The sequence below is a fragment of the Trachurus japonicus genome, chromosome 19 (assembly GCF_045865225.1).
Source record: "Trachurus japonicus isolate A0001 chromosome 19, Traja_1.0".
Taxonomy (NCBI): Eukaryota; Metazoa; Chordata; class Actinopteri; order Carangiformes; family Carangidae; genus Trachurus; species Trachurus japonicus.
The window spans coordinates 24044527-24064307 of record NC_140925.1 but is presented as its reverse complement, the minus strand read 5'-3'; the positions used below and the strand labels follow the sequence as shown (position 1 = coordinate 24064307).

Sequence of the window (19781 nt, the reverse complement as noted above, 5' to 3'; positions counted from 1 at the left end):
TTTCTTGTCACTGATTAATTGATCACTCCTCCCTCTACAGCTGTGATCGTGTGAATGACTGCGGGGACGGCAGTGATGAATTGGGCTGCACCTACGACACATGCGGCACACAGCAGTTCACCTGCGGTAACGGAGCCTGCATCCCCACCTCCTTCACCTGCGACGGCGAGAGCGACTGCCTGGACGGCTCAGACGAGGTGGACAGCCTGTGCACCTCGCCCCAGCCCACCTGCTCCCCCCAGCAGTACATGTGCAAGTCAGGCCAGTGCATTGACATCAACAAGGTGTGCAACGGACAGAAGGACTGCCCAGACAACAGTGACGAAAAAGGCTGTGGTGAGAGACACACACACAGATCTAGATGTTTCACATGTTTTATTGTTTTAATTCAGAAACAAACAAAATGTTTTTTTTATAAACCAGCAGAGATTAAGTGATTATCCCCTATCCTTAAATGTATGTAATTAGGGAAACTTGTGAAGGAAAAAATTATCTTTTTTTAACGTCATGTTAATGGAAAAGTTACACTTTTGCATTATGTTGGATACATGTCTGGAATAGCACAAATATCACACTTCTAGCAAGTCTAAGAATATATGTATATACACATTGATATTCACACTAATGATTATTTTTTAACCTTCATCTTGTGTTAGCTTTCTGCTACCATCTATGGTGTTCGGGTCAGTTTTGACCTGTATTTTAAGTCAGCTGTAAAATATACTAAAAAAATCTTCTCTTGGTTACATTGTTAGGCTTCCTTATCCATGAAAATATTGGATTTAATATTTTTTGGTGTGGGCCCCTGGGCCTTTTTTGTCAGTACACCCCTTGTCATCAATGGAACCTTCCTCTTGTCAGCTTTCTGCTGCCATCTATGGTGTTAGGGTCAGTTTTGACCCGAGTTTTAAATCAGCTGTAAAACACACTAAAACAGTTATTTATCATCCCATTTGTTTCTCATCTCTTGGTTACATTGTTAGGCTTCCTTATCCATGAAAAGGTTGGTTTTGCACTTATGATTTCCGTTTTAACTGTCATTATTGTTCTTATTGTAATAACTGGGTCAAAATTAACCACACCACAAATGTCATAATTTTAACCAGAGCATTTTAAAAAATTTTGTGAAAAAACATTTTTTTGTTTAATTTTGTTTAAATAGAGGTTCCTGACAAAGTCAAAAAGCCTTGATGCTGATATTTGTATGCATTTAAAACCTGAAAACGGGTTAGACCCGAACACAAGAGGAAGGTTAATCTAATTACCTATATGTAATTTTAATATTTAACCTTCTTTCTTTCTTTTTTTTAATATCACATAACTTAGAAAAAAGTTTTGTTTCAAAACAGTTCAAAACCCCTAAGATCTACATTATATCATACAGTGAAAAACTGGAGTAAACCAAGTATTAAATGGGGGAAAAACCTTTCTTGGGCCTCAGTAATACATCTATTATTTCACTTATGTGCAGTTTGAAAAACTCTGCTCTGACATAAATTAATTTTCTGTCCATCAACCAACCTCAACTCTAATCCTAACCTCCAGGTCATTGACTAATTGTCTAAGGAATTTTAGATGCTGATTCTAATTTGTCAAAACCTTCTTTACTCATATCAAATGTCTGAAGTCATATATCTGTGCCACTTGTTTTTTTCCCTCACTGTTTCTTCCTCCTTCCTCCTGTGTAGGAGTCAATGAGTGCCGCAACCCCTCGGTCCACAAGTGTGCCCAGATCTGCACCGACACCCTCACCAGTTACTACTGCTCCTGTAACGCGGGCTACCGCCTCATGCCAGATGGCAAAGCCTGCGAGGACCTCAACGAGTGTGTGAGCACGCCCGCCGTCTGCAGCCAGATCTGCGAGAACTCGGTCGGCTCCTATCACTGCAAATGCGCCCCGGGGTACATCCGCGAGGCAGATGGACGCACCTGTCGTCAGAACAGTGGCATCGCCCCGTACCTGCTGTACAGCAACCGCTACTACATCCGCAACCTGACCACCGACGGCTCACAGCTGAGTATAGTCCTGCAGGGCCTCTCCAACGTGGTGGCGTTAGACTTCGATCACTATGAGAAGAGGATTTATTGGCTGGATGCAGGAGTAGGGAAGATGGAGAGGATGCGTTTTGATGGGACAGACAGGGAGACGCTGGTGGAGAATAACATAGCAGCAGTTGAAGGCCTGGCACTGGACTGGGTGGGCAGGTGTGTGAAATACAAATTTTATATTAAAGGGATAGTTCACCCAAAATTCAAATTTCACTCATTATCTATTCACCCTCATGTCGACTAAGAGCTGTGAGAATTTTCAGAGTCCTCCATGGCTTCTCTGAGTTACGGGGGGGTCCGTGCAGCAGTATTTGTCCATATAATGGTTGTGAATGGATACCAACTTTCTTCGTCCAAAAAGACACACCAAAAAACATCCAAATACCTCCATACTGCTCGTCTGTAATGGCCCACTGGTATTGAAGCCCCGACATGAGAAATTGTTCCGCCGGTCAGTGCAAATCACGCGAGATTTGCACTGACACAGGAAGAGCAGTGAACCGAGACACTGGGAGCTTCTGCTACAAACAAACTTAAAATATAGACTTATTTAATTTTTTTCGGAACAATTTCTCATGTAGTTGACATGAGGGTGAGTAGATAATGAGTGAAATTTGAATTTTGGGTGAACTATCCCTTTAAAGTAATATCAAATCTTGTATTGATGACCAGAACAATGCTGCAGAGGTGTTAATGGAAACACTTTGTGTCCGCTGCAGGAAGTTGTACTGGGTGGACAGCTACTACGGCTCAGTTCACGTGATGGAGCTGGATGGGCGCTACCAGAAGAAACTGGTGACAGGAGAGTTCAGAGATGGAAACAACACTTATTACATCAGTCGACCTCGTGCTGTAGCTGTCAACCCTAAATTTGGGTGAGAACACTCACACAGACACAAACACAAACGCACACAGAATCACAAAAAGCACTTACCTGACAAAGATCTTCCATGAATGAGACCCATGGTAAATGGTCTGTATATAGTGCTTTACTATACTGTACCTGAATTACTTTTACCAACTGAAGTAATTGATAAAAGTGACCCTCAAACACTGCAGACTATCTTTGAAAAGAAAGTACTATGACTGGCTCAGGGAGTGATGTCAGATCCATCATACATTCTGTTCTCAGAGTACGAGATGTTACCGTCGGGCAGACGCTTAAGAGCTTGTCGCCCCAAAAGCAACCGTTATAAACACTCCTTCCTCCCTAATTCTATAGCTCTGTTGAACAAACAGCCAGTCCCTATTCACGCCAGCATCAACCCTAGGCTGGTGGCCTCCTAATTGGAGGAAGCGTAGCGTTTTTACTCTTTTTCCTTGATCTTAGGATCTTTTAAATTCCTTTATTTATTTTTTACCAAGCCAAGCTTCTGTCCTTTTTACTTTACACCTCTCTTTTAGAACTGATATCGACTGCTATGGTTTTGATGCTGTGCAATGCTGCTTTGTCTGTACGTCTATGCCTGTATGTCTGTCACTGTACACATGTCTATTGCTTGTATATCTGTCACTGCTTATTGCTTATTGCTGCTTATATGTCTTATTGAATTGTCGCAACACGGTGCACTTTTGCCCAAGACAAATTTCCCCTTTTGGGGACAATAAAGTTTATCTAATCTAATCTAATCTAAAAAAAATAATCTGAAACGATACCCAAAGCGCTTTACAATGCCATATGCATTCAGTGTTTTTGCACCTCATTTTTACATATGCAGTGTTTTTTGCACTTTATATTTATATAGATATTGATTCTACTGACATTCATATTTCTATTGTTGACTTGTGGTTGTGCATTGCAGATCACCATTCCTGTGTTGATGATACTGTGGTTTGTGCAATTGTATGTGTCTGTTACAGGGTTTGTGTTATTTCCATGTCCTTTGCTTGTCTACTGCAAAACTAATTGCCCCCCCCTCAAAAGTTGAAGTTAAAAATGCTATTTCCAGTCAGACTTTATTGTTGCAACTGAAATGCCTTTGTAATCTGAATATGCAGCAATAGGAATAGCATAGGTAGCACCAAAATACAATAATACTATAATAGTTAATATCCTATGTAATTTTTCCTATACCTTCTGTTCTCCCTCCTTTTTCCCAGATGGCTGTACTGGACCGACTGGGGTGACACAGCATATATCGGTCGGGTTGGCATGGACGGAACCAACGTCAGCGCCATTATCACAAAAAAACTGGAGTGGCCCAATGCTCTGACCATAGACTACACCACCAACAAGATCTTCTTCGCAGATTCCCACCTGAACTTCTTGGAGTGAGTTCAATAATTCAGACATGAGTTTGTGTTAAATATTAAGGCGACAATATTTACTGACACCTGTACGTCGTATCATCCTGCAGCTTTGCAGACATGGACGGCCAGAACCGACACCGGGCCATCGCTGGGACTCTTCCTCATGTCTTTGCCGTCTCCCTGTTTGAGGACTGGGTGTACTGGACCGACTGGAACACACACACTGTGGAGAAGGCCCACAAGTACACCGGAGAGCAGCGCACAGTCATGGGCAACAACACACATCGGCCCTATGACATTCACGTCTACCACCCCTACAGGCAGCCTCGAAGTATGTTCATTAAAACTGTATATGTTTATATTCCAACTATCACTATACACCAGATAAAAATTCACCACTATGTTATTTTGAATCTCTTTATCTCCCAGGTGATAACCCCTGCTCCTCCCATCACCTGACCTGCAGTCACCTGTGTCTGATCCGGCCCGGTGGCCAACAAGCTGCCTGCGAGTGTCCAGACCACTTCATCGGCCTCTCTGTGGGCTTCAAGATCCAGTGTGTGGCCGACTGCTCCAGCACCCAGTTCCGCTGTGGAGACAATGAGAAGTCAGTCTGATATAAAGTCATTAGTGCTCCCTAGTTTTTACTATCTTTCCAATTTTCAATGGTGCTGTTAAAGGGATAGTTCAACATTTTGGCAAATTGGCCCATTGCCATAATCGCTATAGTCATAGCAGTAGGTTCGTTACCTTTATTTGTCGGTGCAAGCTATTTTTAGAACGGCGGAGCGGAGTGGCAAGCTGCTCAGTGCTACACTATGGAGGCTCATGGGATTTCTTGGTTTCCCTCATCAAACTCATCAAATACACAATCCAACAACTCCACAACGCTCTCATGGACAAGTTGTGACCTGCACATTCACCACGCTATGAGATAATAACAGAACGTTACCAGACAGAGTTGTTTTAGAGGTAAATCCATGCAAAACCGCTGATGCGAGTTGCCTTCAGGGACAGTTTTTCAGCAAGCAGACTCTGTATTCAATTAAAGGTAACAAACCTACTGCTATGACTATAGGGATTATGGCAATGGGCCAATTTGCCAAAATGTTGAACTATCCCTTTAAGTTTAAGTTGTGCCTCACTTTAAGATTTAATTTAAGATTTCTGATAAATTTAACATGTATAAAATTTATAAGATAACTTTGCTGACAATCTGTTGTTGTTGTTTTTAGGTGCATTCCCATATGGTGGAAGTGTGACGGCCAATCAGATTGCGGCGATGGCTCAGATGAACCTCAGACCTGTCCTCCCCGTTACTGCCCCGCCGGCCAGTTCCAGTGTCAGGACGGTAACTGCACCTACCCCGGCTTCATCTGTGACGGCCACCCGGACTGCCCCGACAACTCAGACGAGGACGCAGCTCTCTGCAGTAAGGAGCTTTTCACTCTTATTTTAGCTTTATTGTACAACATGAAAATATTAAAATGATTCACTTGGACCTCTAGATTCAGCGGCAAACTTTATAATAAGTTGTTCTACACTTGAAACATTTGTAGCGGCTATTTTTGGCCAAATTTTTTTTTGTGTCAGTGTTGGCTTATTCACAGCAGCAGCCTTCACACTTGAGGTGAAGTGTCAGTTCTGGAGCTCCAGTCAACCTGCTCTGTCCTTGCAGGTGACCACCGATGCCAGGAGAACCAGTTCCAGTGCAAAAACAAGAAGTGCATCCCTGTGTCCTGGCACTGTGACGGAGTAGACGACTGTTCAGACGGCAGCGACGAGGACCCAAACACTTGCGCTCAGAGAACCTGCCGGCCGGGACAGTTCCACTGCACCAACGGACGCTGCCTGCCCCAGAGCTACGTGTGCGACGCCCAGGACGACTGTGGAGACGGATCTGATGAACCGTTTGAGACCTGCAGTGAGTGCAGATGGCTGTTTGTGAACATCCTGCAGTTTATTATTTAAAGGGATAGTTCACCCAAAATTGAAATTTCACTCATTATCTACTCACCCTCATGTCAACTAAGGGCTGGGAGAAGTTTCAGAGTTATCCGTGGCTTCTCTGAGTTACAGGGGGTCTCGGCGTAGCAGTGCATGTCCATATAACGGTTGCAAATGGATACCAACTGTCTTCGTAACAAAAAGACACACCAAAAAACATCGAAATACCTCCATGCTGCTCGTATGTAATGTCCATCTTGTATTGAAGCCCCGAAATGCAAAATTGTCCCGAAAAAAATTAAATAAGTCTATATTTCAAGCTTGTTTTGTAGCGGAAGCTTCTCGAAGCTCCTCTTCCTGGTTCGTCCAAATTTGGACGAACCAGGAAGAGGAGCTTCCGCTACAAAACAAGCTTGAAAAATAGACTCATTTAATTTTTTTCAGGACAATTTCGCATTTCGGGGCTTCAATACAAGACGGACATTACATACGAGCAGCATGGAGGTATTTGGATGTTTCTTGGTGTGTCTTTTTGTTACGAAGACAGTTGGTATCCATTTGCAACCGTTATATGGACATGCAGTACTGCACAGAGCCCCGCTGTAACTCAGAGAAGCCACGGATAACTCTGAAACTTCTCCCAGCCCTTAGTCGACATGACGGTGAGTAGATAATGAGTGAAATTTAAATTTTGGGTGAACTATCCCTTTTAACCTGATGATTCCACGTGAGCTCAGACCTGTGACAGGGAAAATTATAAAACAAAGTTTCTTGTTCATAATGAGGACAAAGAAGTGAGACGCTGCTGTAATTGATGATGGCAGTTAACTGTGGAAGAGCAGATTTTATCAAACATAGATTGATCTGTTTTTCAATCAGTGTAGACTCAGTCATGCCCCAAAAGGAACCTGAGTGAATTCAGGATTCACCACACACTGTTGGATTTTTGCATATTTAAATCCCCATCCTCACCTCTTTCCCCGTGTCTTTCCTCGTGTCTTTTTGTCTCTTCCTTCATCCAGTGGGTCCAGAGTACAAGTGCGACCCGGACACTGAATTCTCCTGCAAGACAAACTACCGCTGTATTCCTCAGTGGGCCCGCTGCGACGGCACCAACGACTGCATCGACAACAGTGATGAGCAAGGCTGCGGTCAGTGTAATGTGTCGACAGTGAAACAGAGACTGTGCAAATTTAGTCCATGTCAGATCTAATCGAGACATGGGACCAACAGCTCTTTGCACAGTTCTGCAACTTAAGATAGGGAAACAGGAATCTGGAAATGCACTGAGACTGCAGATAAATACATTTTTACCATTTGTGTTCTCGATTTGTTGTGGCTTTAAAGTTAAAGCCAGATGGGTATGATGATATTGACAAGCACAGTATGAAAAAGTGATGTTATCCTGCACTACAGCACTGCATCTAAGCAAACAGATAAGGATGTGGCATGCAGTGGAAGAGGACACTGTGAGCCGCAGTTTTTCAAATGGAAATGTGTTTTAATTCATAATTCATTAGTCAGGACTGATGGGACTGATTGTGCAAATACTGATAATATTTAGAGACTATAAAAAAAGCTCAGTAAGTCAGACAGTGATTCAGCTGGTTCTTTTTCAGTGTGTTTTAAATGTTAAATGCCAGCGTGCAGTCGCAGCACGCTTGCTCATCGACCACCTGTTGAATTAACCTTTCAATCCGTCGCTTTCTGACTTTGTTCGTCAAACAGAGGCGGTCACCTGCGACCCTCTGGGAGATTTCCGATGTGACAACCACCGCTGTGTTCCCATCCGCTGGCAGTGCGACGGCAACAACGACTGCGGTGACGGCTCAGACGAGAGGAACTGCCGTGAGTGTTACATTGTCCAATGTCATTGCAGAACGAAGCGAGCGAACCAGTAACAAAGAGATTATTTTTGTAGTTTGTTTGTTTGGATTATTTGGATTTGAGAATTGCAAAGTCCTCACAGTGTAGGTTTAAATCATGTTAAAAAACTTCCCTTCATCTCTGATCTCATACCGAAAATGTATCTGTCTCTGTGACTGTCATTATGGTCTGTAGAGCCGAGGCCTTGCTCTGAAAGTGAGTATCGATGTGACAACGCGCAGTGCATCCCCGGAAACTGGGTGTGTGACCATGACAACGACTGCGGGGACAACTCAGACGAACGAGACTGTGGTGAGCGTGGCGCTGCACTCAGAGCTGCCCCCTCGAAATGTTCTCTGTCACAAACAACACGCTCACACGCTCACGTCCTGGCTCTCTTCCAGAGTTGCAGACGTGTCGTCCAGGTTCGTTCCAGTGTGAGTCGGGTCACTGTATCCCCGCCGCCCTGGAGTGTGACGGCCGACCGGATTGTCAGGACCTGTCGGACGAGACCAGCTGTCGTAAGTGCACAACATGAAAACAAATGGCAAACTGCCCTGCGCCTGCAGTGTTTTACTTCACTTCCAGCCCACACTTGTGTGTGTCTGCATGTCCTTAGTTTTTTAACTGTGAAGGGACAAAGTAACTTCATAATGAACTTGTCTAAAAATGCAACAGGAGAAACAATTTAACACATTTATCTCATTTAGAGGTCGACCTGAAATTGATTATCATCAAAAATATCCATTGCAATTGTCCTTTACTAAATATAAAGTCTGGTCTCTCTTTATATATAATATGATTTAACAATTTCAAATCTGTTTGGTGGCTTTTTGCCTTTTGCACTCAGTCTTTATCACATCAAAGTGGTTGTGCACAAAAATAAATGTTGACTTGACAAGAGCTGCAGGTCGTCCAGTGGATCTTGTCCAGTAAGAATCACACTGGTTTTACTGGCCGTTCCCAGCTTTCAAGCTATGCACCTCTGACCTCACCTTCACATTAAAGGATAAATATCTAATTTTTGACAGTATGTGGAGATCTTTTATGGTGTTCTTAGAGGGGAGGAAAGCATTGGAGGCATGTTCCCCCTGTATGTTGTTTTGCACCTGTATTATATCTTGTTGTAGTGTGATTATTTATTCTGAAAATTAATAAACACACTTGTTGAAATAAAAAAATCTTCAATAATTCACAAAACTTTCTCCACCCCGACAGCGACTCGTTTCCCAGGAGGCCGATGGTGCCCTCTGAGCCAGTTCCAGTGTGCCAACCGTCTGTGTGTGAACCAGGGCTGGGTGTGCGATGGCGTTGACGACTGCGGCGACAGCTCCGACGAACAGCTCAGTTTATGCTGTGAGAGATTTGTTTTATTTACACTGCAAAACTGTGTTGAAACTTTTGTGTTTGTTTTCTCTCTGTATTTGTATGCATGCAACACCATCATTCATCCCATTAACAACATTACATCCTAATTTTGACTAATAAGGTTCAAGATATTGAGGAGATTTTAATGTAGATCTCAGACGTGGGTGTATAAACACAGATTTTTCTAAAATACCATGAAGTGACCAAAGTATCCAGACAAAAACAGCTCTCCAACCCCCTCCTCCCATTAAATCTTCTTCAATTTAACACCAGCTAAGATCTCTTGTGTTTGTTTGACCAGTGAACATCACCTGTGAGATGCCGTCCCGGTTCCGCTGTGCGAACGGCTACTGCATCTACTCTGGCCTGATTTGCAACAAGAAGGACGACTGTGGAGACGGCAGTGACGAGGGAGAAGAACTCTGTACGTCTCACACTCACACACTCGTCACAATCTGCAGAGGACAAATGCAAACATAATGACAACAAGAAATACAATCAGATAACTTGAACATATAGCCGCTGTTATATAGTGGTAGAAAATAAAAAGTAACACTACAAACGAGAGAAGTTTAAGAAATCGAGTGAGTAGAACTGCAAACACACATGTACATACAGTATGTTGGGTACAGATGGATTGTTCCTTTCTCATGCAAAACATTAGGCTCAGTTTACAATATAATACTGTTGTTGTGATTTTAATAATAAAAATGCTTTTCCTCCCTTCGTACAAAGCCGTAATCAGATTTATAATAAGTTCAGGTTTAGTAAATGCACCACTAATCATCAGTTTCTGGGTTCACTACGGATTAGTCCCAACAACACTAATGCCTCCTGAACTCTCCTCTCTCAGCCTGCTGAAATGGGAAATTCCCAAATGAGATCGGTGTCCGCACAGGACACGCCAGCCTGAAACATACAAGGGATAAGGAGGCAGTCGGTTTTATGACATTGTTACACAATCAGCTTAAACATCAATCAGAGAAAATTATTTGGAGAGGAGATTAAACAGTTAGGGCCCAGAGCAGAGGTGGGCATTAGCCTGCTCATCCAATCCCATTTGTTGTCACAGAGGAGACAGTAAAGATACAGGGGAAGATGTGGAGAAGTCTTCAGCTGAATTAGTACAAACAAAAAAAACCAGTACACATGTGTGTATGTGTGTACTTGTGGGTGTTTAACGTAGTAGGCTGTCTTTTATTTGCGTGTTGTTGTAGTTTGACAGTTGCATCGTGAAGAACGATGCTCTTGAATCAGTCTCAGATGAGCGGAGGCGGACATGTTTCCACGGAGTCAAGTCAACCTTCCTTGTTGTACTGGTGCTGACGACTCCCTCTGATTGTGTCGTCCTCAGGCCGCGAGCCCACGCTGCCCCCCTGCACGCTGGAGGAGTTTAAGTGCACCAACGGACACTGTGTGGCTCTGCCATACGTATGTGATCACAACGACAACTGTGGGGACTTCACTGACGAGTTAGGCTGCAGTGAGTAGCACAACACAACTCGAATCCCTTCTTTAACAGTTATTCTCTTATTAAAAATTACATTTCACAGCATCTTTGACCAATTCAAGCAGAGATTAAAGATGTTTTTCTTGTTCAGTATTGCAGAGGATATGTGACTGAGAGCAAAACAGTCAACAAGATTTCATATTGATGATATGACATATTATACATATTGCAAGGGCTCAATACTGTGAACTCTTGAGAAATTGAAGAGTGCTTATATTGACATTCACGTAGTGTAATGATCATCCATCTTTTCATTTCCTACTGCTCATCTGGGGCCTAATTATGACTTGGGGTGTTATAATTATGAGTCAAGATCTTGTAATTATGAGGTATGGATCACACAATTATGAAAAACCTTTCATTTTGAGATTGTTTCTCATAATGATGATGGATGGATATAGATCATAATTGTGGGATCTTATAACAAAGAGATTTCATACCATCCATAACAGAATTACATTATGAATTTAATTCCACTTCCTCTTACTGTATGTGTTTCAATGCTAACATGTTCTACCTGGAGTGGACAGAAATATCTTGTTGGCTGGTTTATTTATTGAACAGATAACTGGATTATGATCAATAAGTGATTTGTTCTGGCCATCTAACGGTGTTGTAAATCGGTCTTAAATTTGGCTCCGGGCAGAACTTGTTAGAAATGTGTGAGAGAACGTGCTCTGTGTCGTCTGGCTCCAGATTTTGGTCACGATCGCAACTGTGAGGAGAAGCTGTGCCAGCACGAGTGCACCAACCTGAACGGCACCGGCTTCATCTGCTCCTGCAGACCTGGATACAGAGTGGATCCAGACAGCACCTACACCTGCCTAGGTACACACACACACACACATTCACGTAGTCTTTTTCTGTCACTCATATACACAAACACAACCGCACATTGATAATCACGTCATCAACATACAGAAACAAAAACCATGAAACCGTGTCAATTGGAGGGAAGATGTGACCAGAGGTTTGTGTTTCTCTTCCAGACATCAATGAGTGTGAGGTGTTCGGCATCTGTCCTCAGGTCTGTAAAAACACTAAGGGAAGCTACGACTGCGAGTGCGCCCCTGGATACAGGAAAGTGGGCAACGGCAACCTGTGTGAGGCTGAGGGTGAGAACAACCTCAACTAAGGAAGTTGCAGTCTCTAATGTCTCTTGTTTACATTGACTGTAAAAAATATGGACGTAGCATCCGTGACGTCACCCATTGGTTTTGGGGAGTTTTTTGTGACTCAAATATGGTGGCCTGAACAGCGCCGTGTTGGATTGGCCGGTCGAGAACCCGCCCACTGGCCTCGATGCAGCTGTCCACGGAGCTGCTCGGACCTGTCACTCAACGTTTCAGCGCCCTAATTGGCCAGAATTTTGACCTAATAATAGTAAAACGGTAGAGTTAAAAAAAAAATTCACCCCCTCAGAGTGTGTGCGGGGGTAGAAACTATCGATTGAGACCAAAAAACGTTCTGACACCAGGCTTTGATCATGTTTATCGAGGATGTAAAGTCGGCGATTTTAACATGGGGGTCTATGGAGAATGCTGCTTTCTGACACCAGCCCCCAGAGGAAGCCCAGGGGATTGCAGTTTTTTGAATGCGGAAGTGAGCTTCACGTCTCAGACCGACAACTGCCCCCTTGCTTGTTTACTTTGCATCATTAACTTTACAAAGCGCAGTGGATGGAATGGATATTACATAAGAAATTAAATGTTTCTGAACTGCTGGTGGTTTATTAGTTGCTGTACTTGGCAGGTGATGTGTAAATGTGTGTGTCTCCCTCAGGACCGACTCCCATGCTGCTTCTGCCTGAGAACATTCGCATCCGGAGGTTCAACCTGCAGACGGAGGCCTACCACGACTTCCTCCAAGAGGAGGAGCATATCATGGCTCTGGATTACGACTGGGATCACAACAATACTGGACTTAGTAAGACACACAGATTAATACTAGATACTGCAGAGAAACACAACTGGGTCCTGACTGTGAAACACTGGTAACAAATGTTAACTCTTTTGTGCTTCCTCAGGTATGGTGTACTTCACCGTGGCCGGTAAGGACTCTCTGCCAGGCGCCATCAAGAGAGCGTACATCCCCTCAGTGGATGACGGCAGTAACAACATCGGTGCTGCTGTTAACCTCGACATCAAATACATCACCAGACCAGACGGCATCGCTGTCGACTGGGTGGGCAGGTGCGTCTGCTCTGACCTCACTCACACACATTCGATCAAACCTCTCATCAGATGTATAAAAGCATCATGATATCATATAAGGGTTGCTCTTAGATGAACTGTCTTTAAAGGAGACATATTATGCCTCTTTTCCACAAATGAAAATAGTTCCCAGGTGTTTTAAAGGGATAGTTCACCCAAAATTCAAATTTCACTCATTATCTACTCACCCTCATGTCCACTAAGAGCTGTGAGAATTTTCAGAGTCCTCCGTGGCTTCTCTGAGTTACGGGGGGGGGGGGTCCGCGCAGCAGTATTTGTCCATATAATGGATACCACTTTTCTTCGTCCAAAACACACCAAAAAACATCCAAATACCTCCATACTGCTCGTCTGTAATGTCCCTCTTGTATTGAAGCCTGGACATGAGAAATTGTTCCGCTGGTCAGTGCAAATCACGCGAGATTTGCATTGACACAGGAAGAGCAGTGAACTGAGACACTGGGAGCTTCCGCTACAGACAAGCTTAAAATATAGACTTATTTAATTTTTTTCGGAACGATTTCTCATGTTGGGGCTTCAATACAAGAGGGACATTACAGATGAGCACTATGGAGGTATTTGGATGTTTTTTGGTGTGTCTTTTTGGACGAAGAAAAGTGGTATCCATTCACAACCATTATATGGACAAATACTGCTGCGCGGACCCCCCGTAACTCAGAGAAGGCACGGAGGACTCTGAAAATTCTCACAGCTCTTAGTTGACATGAGGGTGAGTAGATAATGAGTGAAATTTGAATTTTGGGTGAACTATCCCTTTAAAGACATGCTGCGGTCAAAATACCTCAAGGATCAAACATCACAGCTCTTTTCATCCTCTCTAAACAGCCCTGTTCAGAACGGCTGGTTTCAGTGTTTGTCCCTTTAAATGCAAATGAACCACTGCTTGCCCCGCCCCTTCTACTGGTCCCAGGTAGGGGTGGGCAGAGGTGGGGTTATGCCAATTCAAAAGCTAGTTACATCACTGGAAGACAACTGAGGGAACAGCTCATAAAACCACATGGGTTTCAATCTAAGGAGCCTGAAAATTACTAAATTTTGTGTCAATTCTAGTATTTTGGGGCCAGAAGGGAAGACAAACACCATAATATGTCCCCTTTGAAAATAAAAATTTTCAACTGAGAGTTTGTGTAGAAGCATATAATGTCAGAACTTATACTCTCTCTCATTTCAGAAACCTTTACTGGGCAGACTCCAGAGTGAAGAGGTTGGAGGTGGCCATGTTGGATGGACGCTACAGGAAGCACCTAGTGAAGACCGACCTCGGTCACCCATCTGCTGTGGCCGTCAACCCACGACTGGGGTGAGACAGACAGGGAGACCACACCAAGGAGCTGTTCTACAGATTGTAATTTTAGTAGCTAATTGCCTTTGAGGCAGCTAATTATTTGTTGTTCAATTTGTACATCTCCAAATTACATACCTGGTTTTGTTTGAAGTCATTTAGTATAATGTCTTATGATTGAAAATGGTAACATATGGCAGACATTTTAATATACATTGTGCGATGTTATACCTTGACCAGTGTTTTAATCTGTGCTGTGTCTCTGCAGGATGTTGTACTGGGCCGACCGCGGGAACGCAGCCAAAATTGAGTGTTCCTGGCTGGACGGTCAGGAGAGGAAAGTCCTGGTGGCGGACGGCCTGGGTTGGCCCACTGGCCTGTCAATCGACTTCACCAATGGCGACAGGATCTACTGGTCCGACTCCAAGGAGAGCCGCATCGAGTCCGTACTGCCAACAGGAGAGGAGCGCAGAACTGCTGTCTACATAGGTGAGGAGCAGGAAGAACAGTCATCAAAGAAACACACGCATCTATGATGGAACGTCTTCAGGCTCACCACCATTTCTGCTATGAACACATATTTCCATCAGTTCAGTTCTTCACTGGATGCTTTTGTTGTAGATGTGAGAAACCCCTTCAGTGTGAGTGTGTTCGAGGACCATGTCTACTGGAGCACTCAGGAGAAAGGCGAGGTGTTCAAGCAGGACAAGTTCGGCCGCGGAGAAAAGACCAAGCTGCTCACTGCTGGACCCTGGCTGACGCAGATCTCTGTGTACCAGCAGCAGAGATACAACTCCATAGGCAGTAAGATGCACACACTGTATTTTGTTTTTTGTCACCTGTATTTACAGTATCAACCAGTTAAATAGGTTACATCAGTGCTTCTCAAACTATGGGGCTGGTGGGGAATAGCGATATGACAGGTGGAGTGCGACACCACTGTGGCCAGCTGTGGTCACTGGTCACAGGAATTATCATGTTTCCATTTCGTGGTGTCAGCGTATAGTTTTTTTCTCTCCATTTTCTGTTTTCATATAACATTCCTTATTTTGGATGGAGAGTGACCGAGCCGCGAGAGAAACACCGACGGCCAGTGTTTCTCTTGTGGCTCGCTCGCTCACGTTTCCGTTTTTGCCAGTTTTTTTACCTAGAGGCAAAAACAGAAACCAGTCGGTTAGAAATAAAGACAGGAAAAATATAATACAGGCCTATATATGTCCAAAAGACTTTGTCCCGTGAGTGAAGGAGGATTGGATGGTGGCAAAGGTTTAGTCATGAGGAAACTGTCATTGTCAGCTGCCCCCACCCTCCCCAAGATGAGGCTTGAAAATCCCTCCTTGTCCAAGGTGGGGAATGACCAAAAAAGTTTGAGAACCACTGGGTTACATCGTGCTCTTTACATTGTTGAGGTGGAAGAACCAAAACAACCTTTCTCATCTCTGCAGTGAAAAATCCATGCAAGGGAATCTGCAGCCACCTCTGTCTGCTGCGACCGGGCGGTTACAGCTGCGCCTGCCCCGAGGGAACCAGCTTCATGTCTGGCAGCAACACTGAATGTGACGCCGGTAAAACAGACAACAATACTCCACAGAATGGAATCTTGTTTCTGAAATTTCAGAAGCAAGTCTCTAGATTTCTTTCTCCTGTGTCCTGGAAACCTAGATATCTTGATACAGATATCCAGCATAATCCAGAAATGTCTAGTATAGAGGGTACACACTATAAATCCAATGCAAAATACCACAACAATAATGAAATTGTGTTAATCATTAAAAAAAAGAGCCAGATTCATAAATCTATCCATGTTTTCACTCATTATGATGTTTGTTATTCACATTTATTTCAGGGTTTGATCCCCCACCCACCATGCCACCACCGTGTCAGTGTCTAAATGGAGGCACCTGCTACTTTGATGACAACAAGGCTCTCTGCAAGTAAGTGTTTACAACCAGATGTTGAAAATGCACCAAAAGAAAAATAAACTACAAAGACAAAACCTCCTGACAATTCATGACAATGTTATATTAAACAAGAGCAGTTTTGCAGTGTAACAACTAATGTTTGTTGTGTGGTTCTCAGATGTCCTCCAGAGTGGAAGGGAGACTACTGCCAGACAAACATATTCGACGTGGTGGCATCCTCAAGTATATTTGATTTTATAGCCAGTGATATATAAACACATTATATCATAAACTTGATGTAATTACTTATAATCTGCTGTTTTTTCCCTCTTCTCTCCTTGTTTCTGTCTCTCTCCGTCTCAGTTGGAATAGCCATCGGTGTGACAGTGCTGATCGTGGTTCTGCTCGCCGCTCTGGTCTATGCTGCCAAGAAGAAGTCCAACCTGCTGGAGACGGTGCGGAACAACATGCCTTCCATGCCCAGTATGCCCGGTAGGCCCAGCATGCCATCAATGCCCACCCTGGCAGGCTTAAGGTAAGACAACCTACAATAGATGCATACTGCTGTCAATGTCTGAAATGTTGATTAGTGACTTTTAACGTAGGAATAACTGTTTCTACAAAATAAGGGGGAATGCAAATTGCTCAAGAAGAATATTCAGATATGTTTCTGTTTAGTGTGTTATTTATATCTGTGTGTTGATGATTTACAGAAATGGCTTCGGTCGCAATGCACCGGAATCAGACGCCAGTGAAACAAGAGTGAATTCAGAATCAGTCAGTACAACCACAACGTTCAAGTCCACCCTTTCCTTTTCAACCATTCAAATCTCATCATCATATTTACTGGCTCTGTGTACCTGTTGTCTGTTGCCAGGTCCCCTGCATGTCTGTGTCCATGGTGGACGCCGATGGGAAGAGTTTTGAGAACCCGGCGTACGTCCCCGATGACCAGCCGGCCTCCAGCAGCACGGTGACGACCACCGCTGCTCCTGCTAGAACAAACAAGGTCAATAAACAATAAACAAGCTGTTGCCTGTTAGACGCCATTGATCCTTCTCACACTGTTCCCTGTTTTAGCTTAGCGTCTGCAGGGTGCAAGGCTGAACCAGAGTACTATTCTCTTACTGCAACTTAGAAACTGATGTTGATATGTTTTATACAAATTCAGTCTAATTTCTGCACCTGCTGTTTTTATAAATTCTATATCCTGTGTTTCCCTCCTCAGGAGAACGTTGATAATCCCTTGTATACGGACGAAGTTCAGGTCGTGGAAGAGTCTGTAAGAGCTGCAGACAAACCTGCCACTGCTGCCAAGGTTGGTTTCACTTCCACTGTCATCTAATCTTTATTTAATTCTAAATTATCAAAACAGCTGGAAGAAAATGTCGAGAATGAGAAGAATAATTGGGATTTATTGGAGTTTTTTCTGTCTTGTGGCCGTTTCAGGAAGCGTTTGAGAACCCAGCATATGGCTCAGAGACAGAAGATGTTGACGTCACTCCTGCACAAGCGGCTGCTCTGAGCACACAGGTAGCCATGGAGACACATGTCAAAATGTTACACAACGTTAATGCTCGAAATCTGACGACGTGAATAATAACATAACCTTGAATGTTGAAGATGTGCATGTGAAGGCCTGAGATGAAGCATCTAAGTGGACAATAGAGGTCAAGGCAGAGAAATCTTTTGAGTGTGTGAGCTTGTTTTATTTTTGCATGTGTTGGGTTTAGTTTCTGATGCACTTCATTTCTTCTTTTCCCAGCAGTTTGAACCCATTGGTGATGACAGTTCTGTGTTTTTCAAAAATCCCACGTACACGGTGAGTCCAGAATGACAATAAGCAGAGAGATTTATGAGATGAACAGGCGGCTTTAAGTTGCAAAACATTGTCTCTTGTTCTGGATTTAATGAGACTGGATGGATCTCACTGTGACTGATTTCTATACAACATGGAAGACATGATGTTTAATGTAGCCAAGGTTTTTACTGAAAGTCTTGTGAACAGTAAACATTTTGAATTGATCTAATCACTGTGATTTCTCAGCAGGATCGCACACAGGCTGCTGACTCTGACATTTGATGTCCTTTCTACACCAGCGATTAGACTGGACCACATTTCAAGCCTCAAACCTCATAGATGAAATAACTGTGTGGGTCAAAAACCAAACATTGACAGACTTTTGATCAAATCAATCAAGATAGTTTGTAAAAGAAAAATATATTTTGTGTCACATACAAACTTAAATTTCAATGTACGGTAACTATTTAAGTAAAAAAAAATCTTAGTCATGATAAAACTCTTTCAGTAATTGAATATATTAATGGAAACTTGTAGTTGCTGTATATATGATTATTAATAATTGTTTGTTTTGTATCTTTTTGTAAATTTTTGTTGCAAGAAAGTTAAATATTAAATCTGCTTTTGTCCTCATTGTGCGTCTGTGTTTTTGTTTAGTAAATGTAATGATTAGATTCTTAATTTTGAGAAATGAGACTTCACATTAAAGTTCTAGATTGTATGCCTATTAGATTAGATGAACTCCTTGATACTGAATGTTTCATGTGATTAAACAAAGATCCAGCCTATCTATCATTGGTGACATGGGTGCAATGGTGCAAATCTCACGGGAGGATCTGTCATCACAAGCTCCCATGGGTGTAATCCACTCTTTCATCACAGAGAGGACTCAGATCCCCAGATACTGGATCTGACCCACTGAGCTAAGATGAAATGCTTTGTCATCATCCATCTAATCACACACAGAGACTCAAATTGAGACTGTGATCACGGGGCAGCAACAATGATGCTGCTCATCCTCTCACACTGTCTGAACTCATCAGGGTCTCCTGCTCGGCCTCAGCTTGTAACATCCAGGCCGGGCAATGAAAGAGGTGGAGAAGTGGATAGAAGGTGTTAAACAATAGGGAGGGAGGGGTTTAAAGCACTGTGACCAGTGTGTGTGTCTGTGTTGTGGTGGTTGAGTCATAGTTGATATTGATGACACTTCAGACGCCCCACAACACGTCTTTGACCATCACTGACAGGCACAGACACAGACATGGAGGGAGGGGGTGGATTTGAGAGGGGTGGACCCCCAGGCATGCAGCCTGCAGCGTGTGCTCACGGTGCTGCCTTCAAGGACCGTCAGAAAATGTACAACAACTCAGTTCAAGCGAATTATCCAACAGCAAATCCTATGAGATAAAAGTTTTTTGTTTTTTTTTAAAGAAAGAAAGAAATTTTCATTTAGTTATTCTTTCTGTAATTTATGCCTGCTGCTGTTATTATCACATTATTGGCACTAAGTTATGAAATAATAGACTATGTATTTTTCTTAAAGAATCAAAATGAAAATCAAACTCACTGATAC

The 19781-nt window shown here is 43.2% G+C and overlaps 1 protein-coding gene across 5 annotated transcripts in view; it reads left to right on the top strand.

The window, feature by feature from the left end:
• The window catches only part of lrp2b (low density lipoprotein receptor-related protein 2b), a 47782-nt gene extending 28941 nt beyond the window's left edge, over nucleotides 1-18841 (top strand). The window contains exons 50-81 of one of the 5 annotated variants that reach the window (XM_085761713.1): nucleotides 41-336; nucleotides 1689-2205; nucleotides 2769-2924; nucleotides 4150-4320; nucleotides 4407-4630; nucleotides 4729-4906; nucleotides 5535-5731; nucleotides 5978-6223; nucleotides 7269-7397; nucleotides 7975-8094; nucleotides 8308-8424; nucleotides 8517-8633; nucleotides 9331-9468; nucleotides 9782-9904; nucleotides 10835-10963; nucleotides 11687-11818; nucleotides 11980-12105; nucleotides 12773-12916; nucleotides 13017-13182; nucleotides 14396-14524; nucleotides 14775-14995; nucleotides 15128-15310; nucleotides 15952-16071; nucleotides 16353-16440; nucleotides 16586-16650; nucleotides 16771-16942; nucleotides 17121-17184; nucleotides 17285-17416; nucleotides 17636-17725; nucleotides 17857-17940; nucleotides 18176-18229; nucleotides 18458-18841. In XM_085761713.1, coding sequence (XP_085617839.1) covers nucleotides 41-336; nucleotides 1689-2205; nucleotides 2769-2924; nucleotides 4150-4320; nucleotides 4407-4630; nucleotides 4729-4906; nucleotides 5535-5731; nucleotides 5978-6223; nucleotides 7269-7397; nucleotides 7975-8094; nucleotides 8308-8424; nucleotides 8517-8633; nucleotides 9331-9468; nucleotides 9782-9904; nucleotides 10835-10963; nucleotides 11687-11818; nucleotides 11980-12105; nucleotides 12773-12916; nucleotides 13017-13182; nucleotides 14396-14524; nucleotides 14775-14995; nucleotides 15128-15310; nucleotides 15952-16071; nucleotides 16353-16440; nucleotides 16586-16650; nucleotides 16771-16942; nucleotides 17121-17184; nucleotides 17285-17416; nucleotides 17636-17725; nucleotides 17857-17940; nucleotides 18176-18229; nucleotides 18458-18490 — 4861 coding nt within the window. In that variant the 3' untranslated portion in view covers nucleotides 18491-18841. Of the gene's footprint in view, nucleotides 1-40; nucleotides 337-1688; nucleotides 2206-2768; nucleotides 2925-4149; nucleotides 4321-4406; nucleotides 4631-4728; nucleotides 4907-5534; nucleotides 5732-5977; nucleotides 6224-7268; nucleotides 7398-7974; nucleotides 8101-8307; nucleotides 8425-8516; nucleotides 8634-9330; nucleotides 9469-9781; nucleotides 9905-10834; nucleotides 10964-11686; nucleotides 11819-11979; nucleotides 12106-12772; nucleotides 12917-13016; nucleotides 13183-14395; nucleotides 14525-14774; nucleotides 14996-15127; nucleotides 15311-15951; nucleotides 16072-16352; nucleotides 16441-16585; nucleotides 16651-16770; nucleotides 16943-17120; nucleotides 17185-17284; nucleotides 17417-17635; nucleotides 17726-17856; nucleotides 17941-18172; nucleotides 18230-18454 lie in introns of those variants that run through there. The other 4 variants (XM_085761712.1, XM_085761711.1, XM_085761710.1 and 1 more) reach the window with 4 other exon arrangements.
• The last annotated feature ends 940 nt before the right edge of the window (nucleotides 18842-19781 follow it).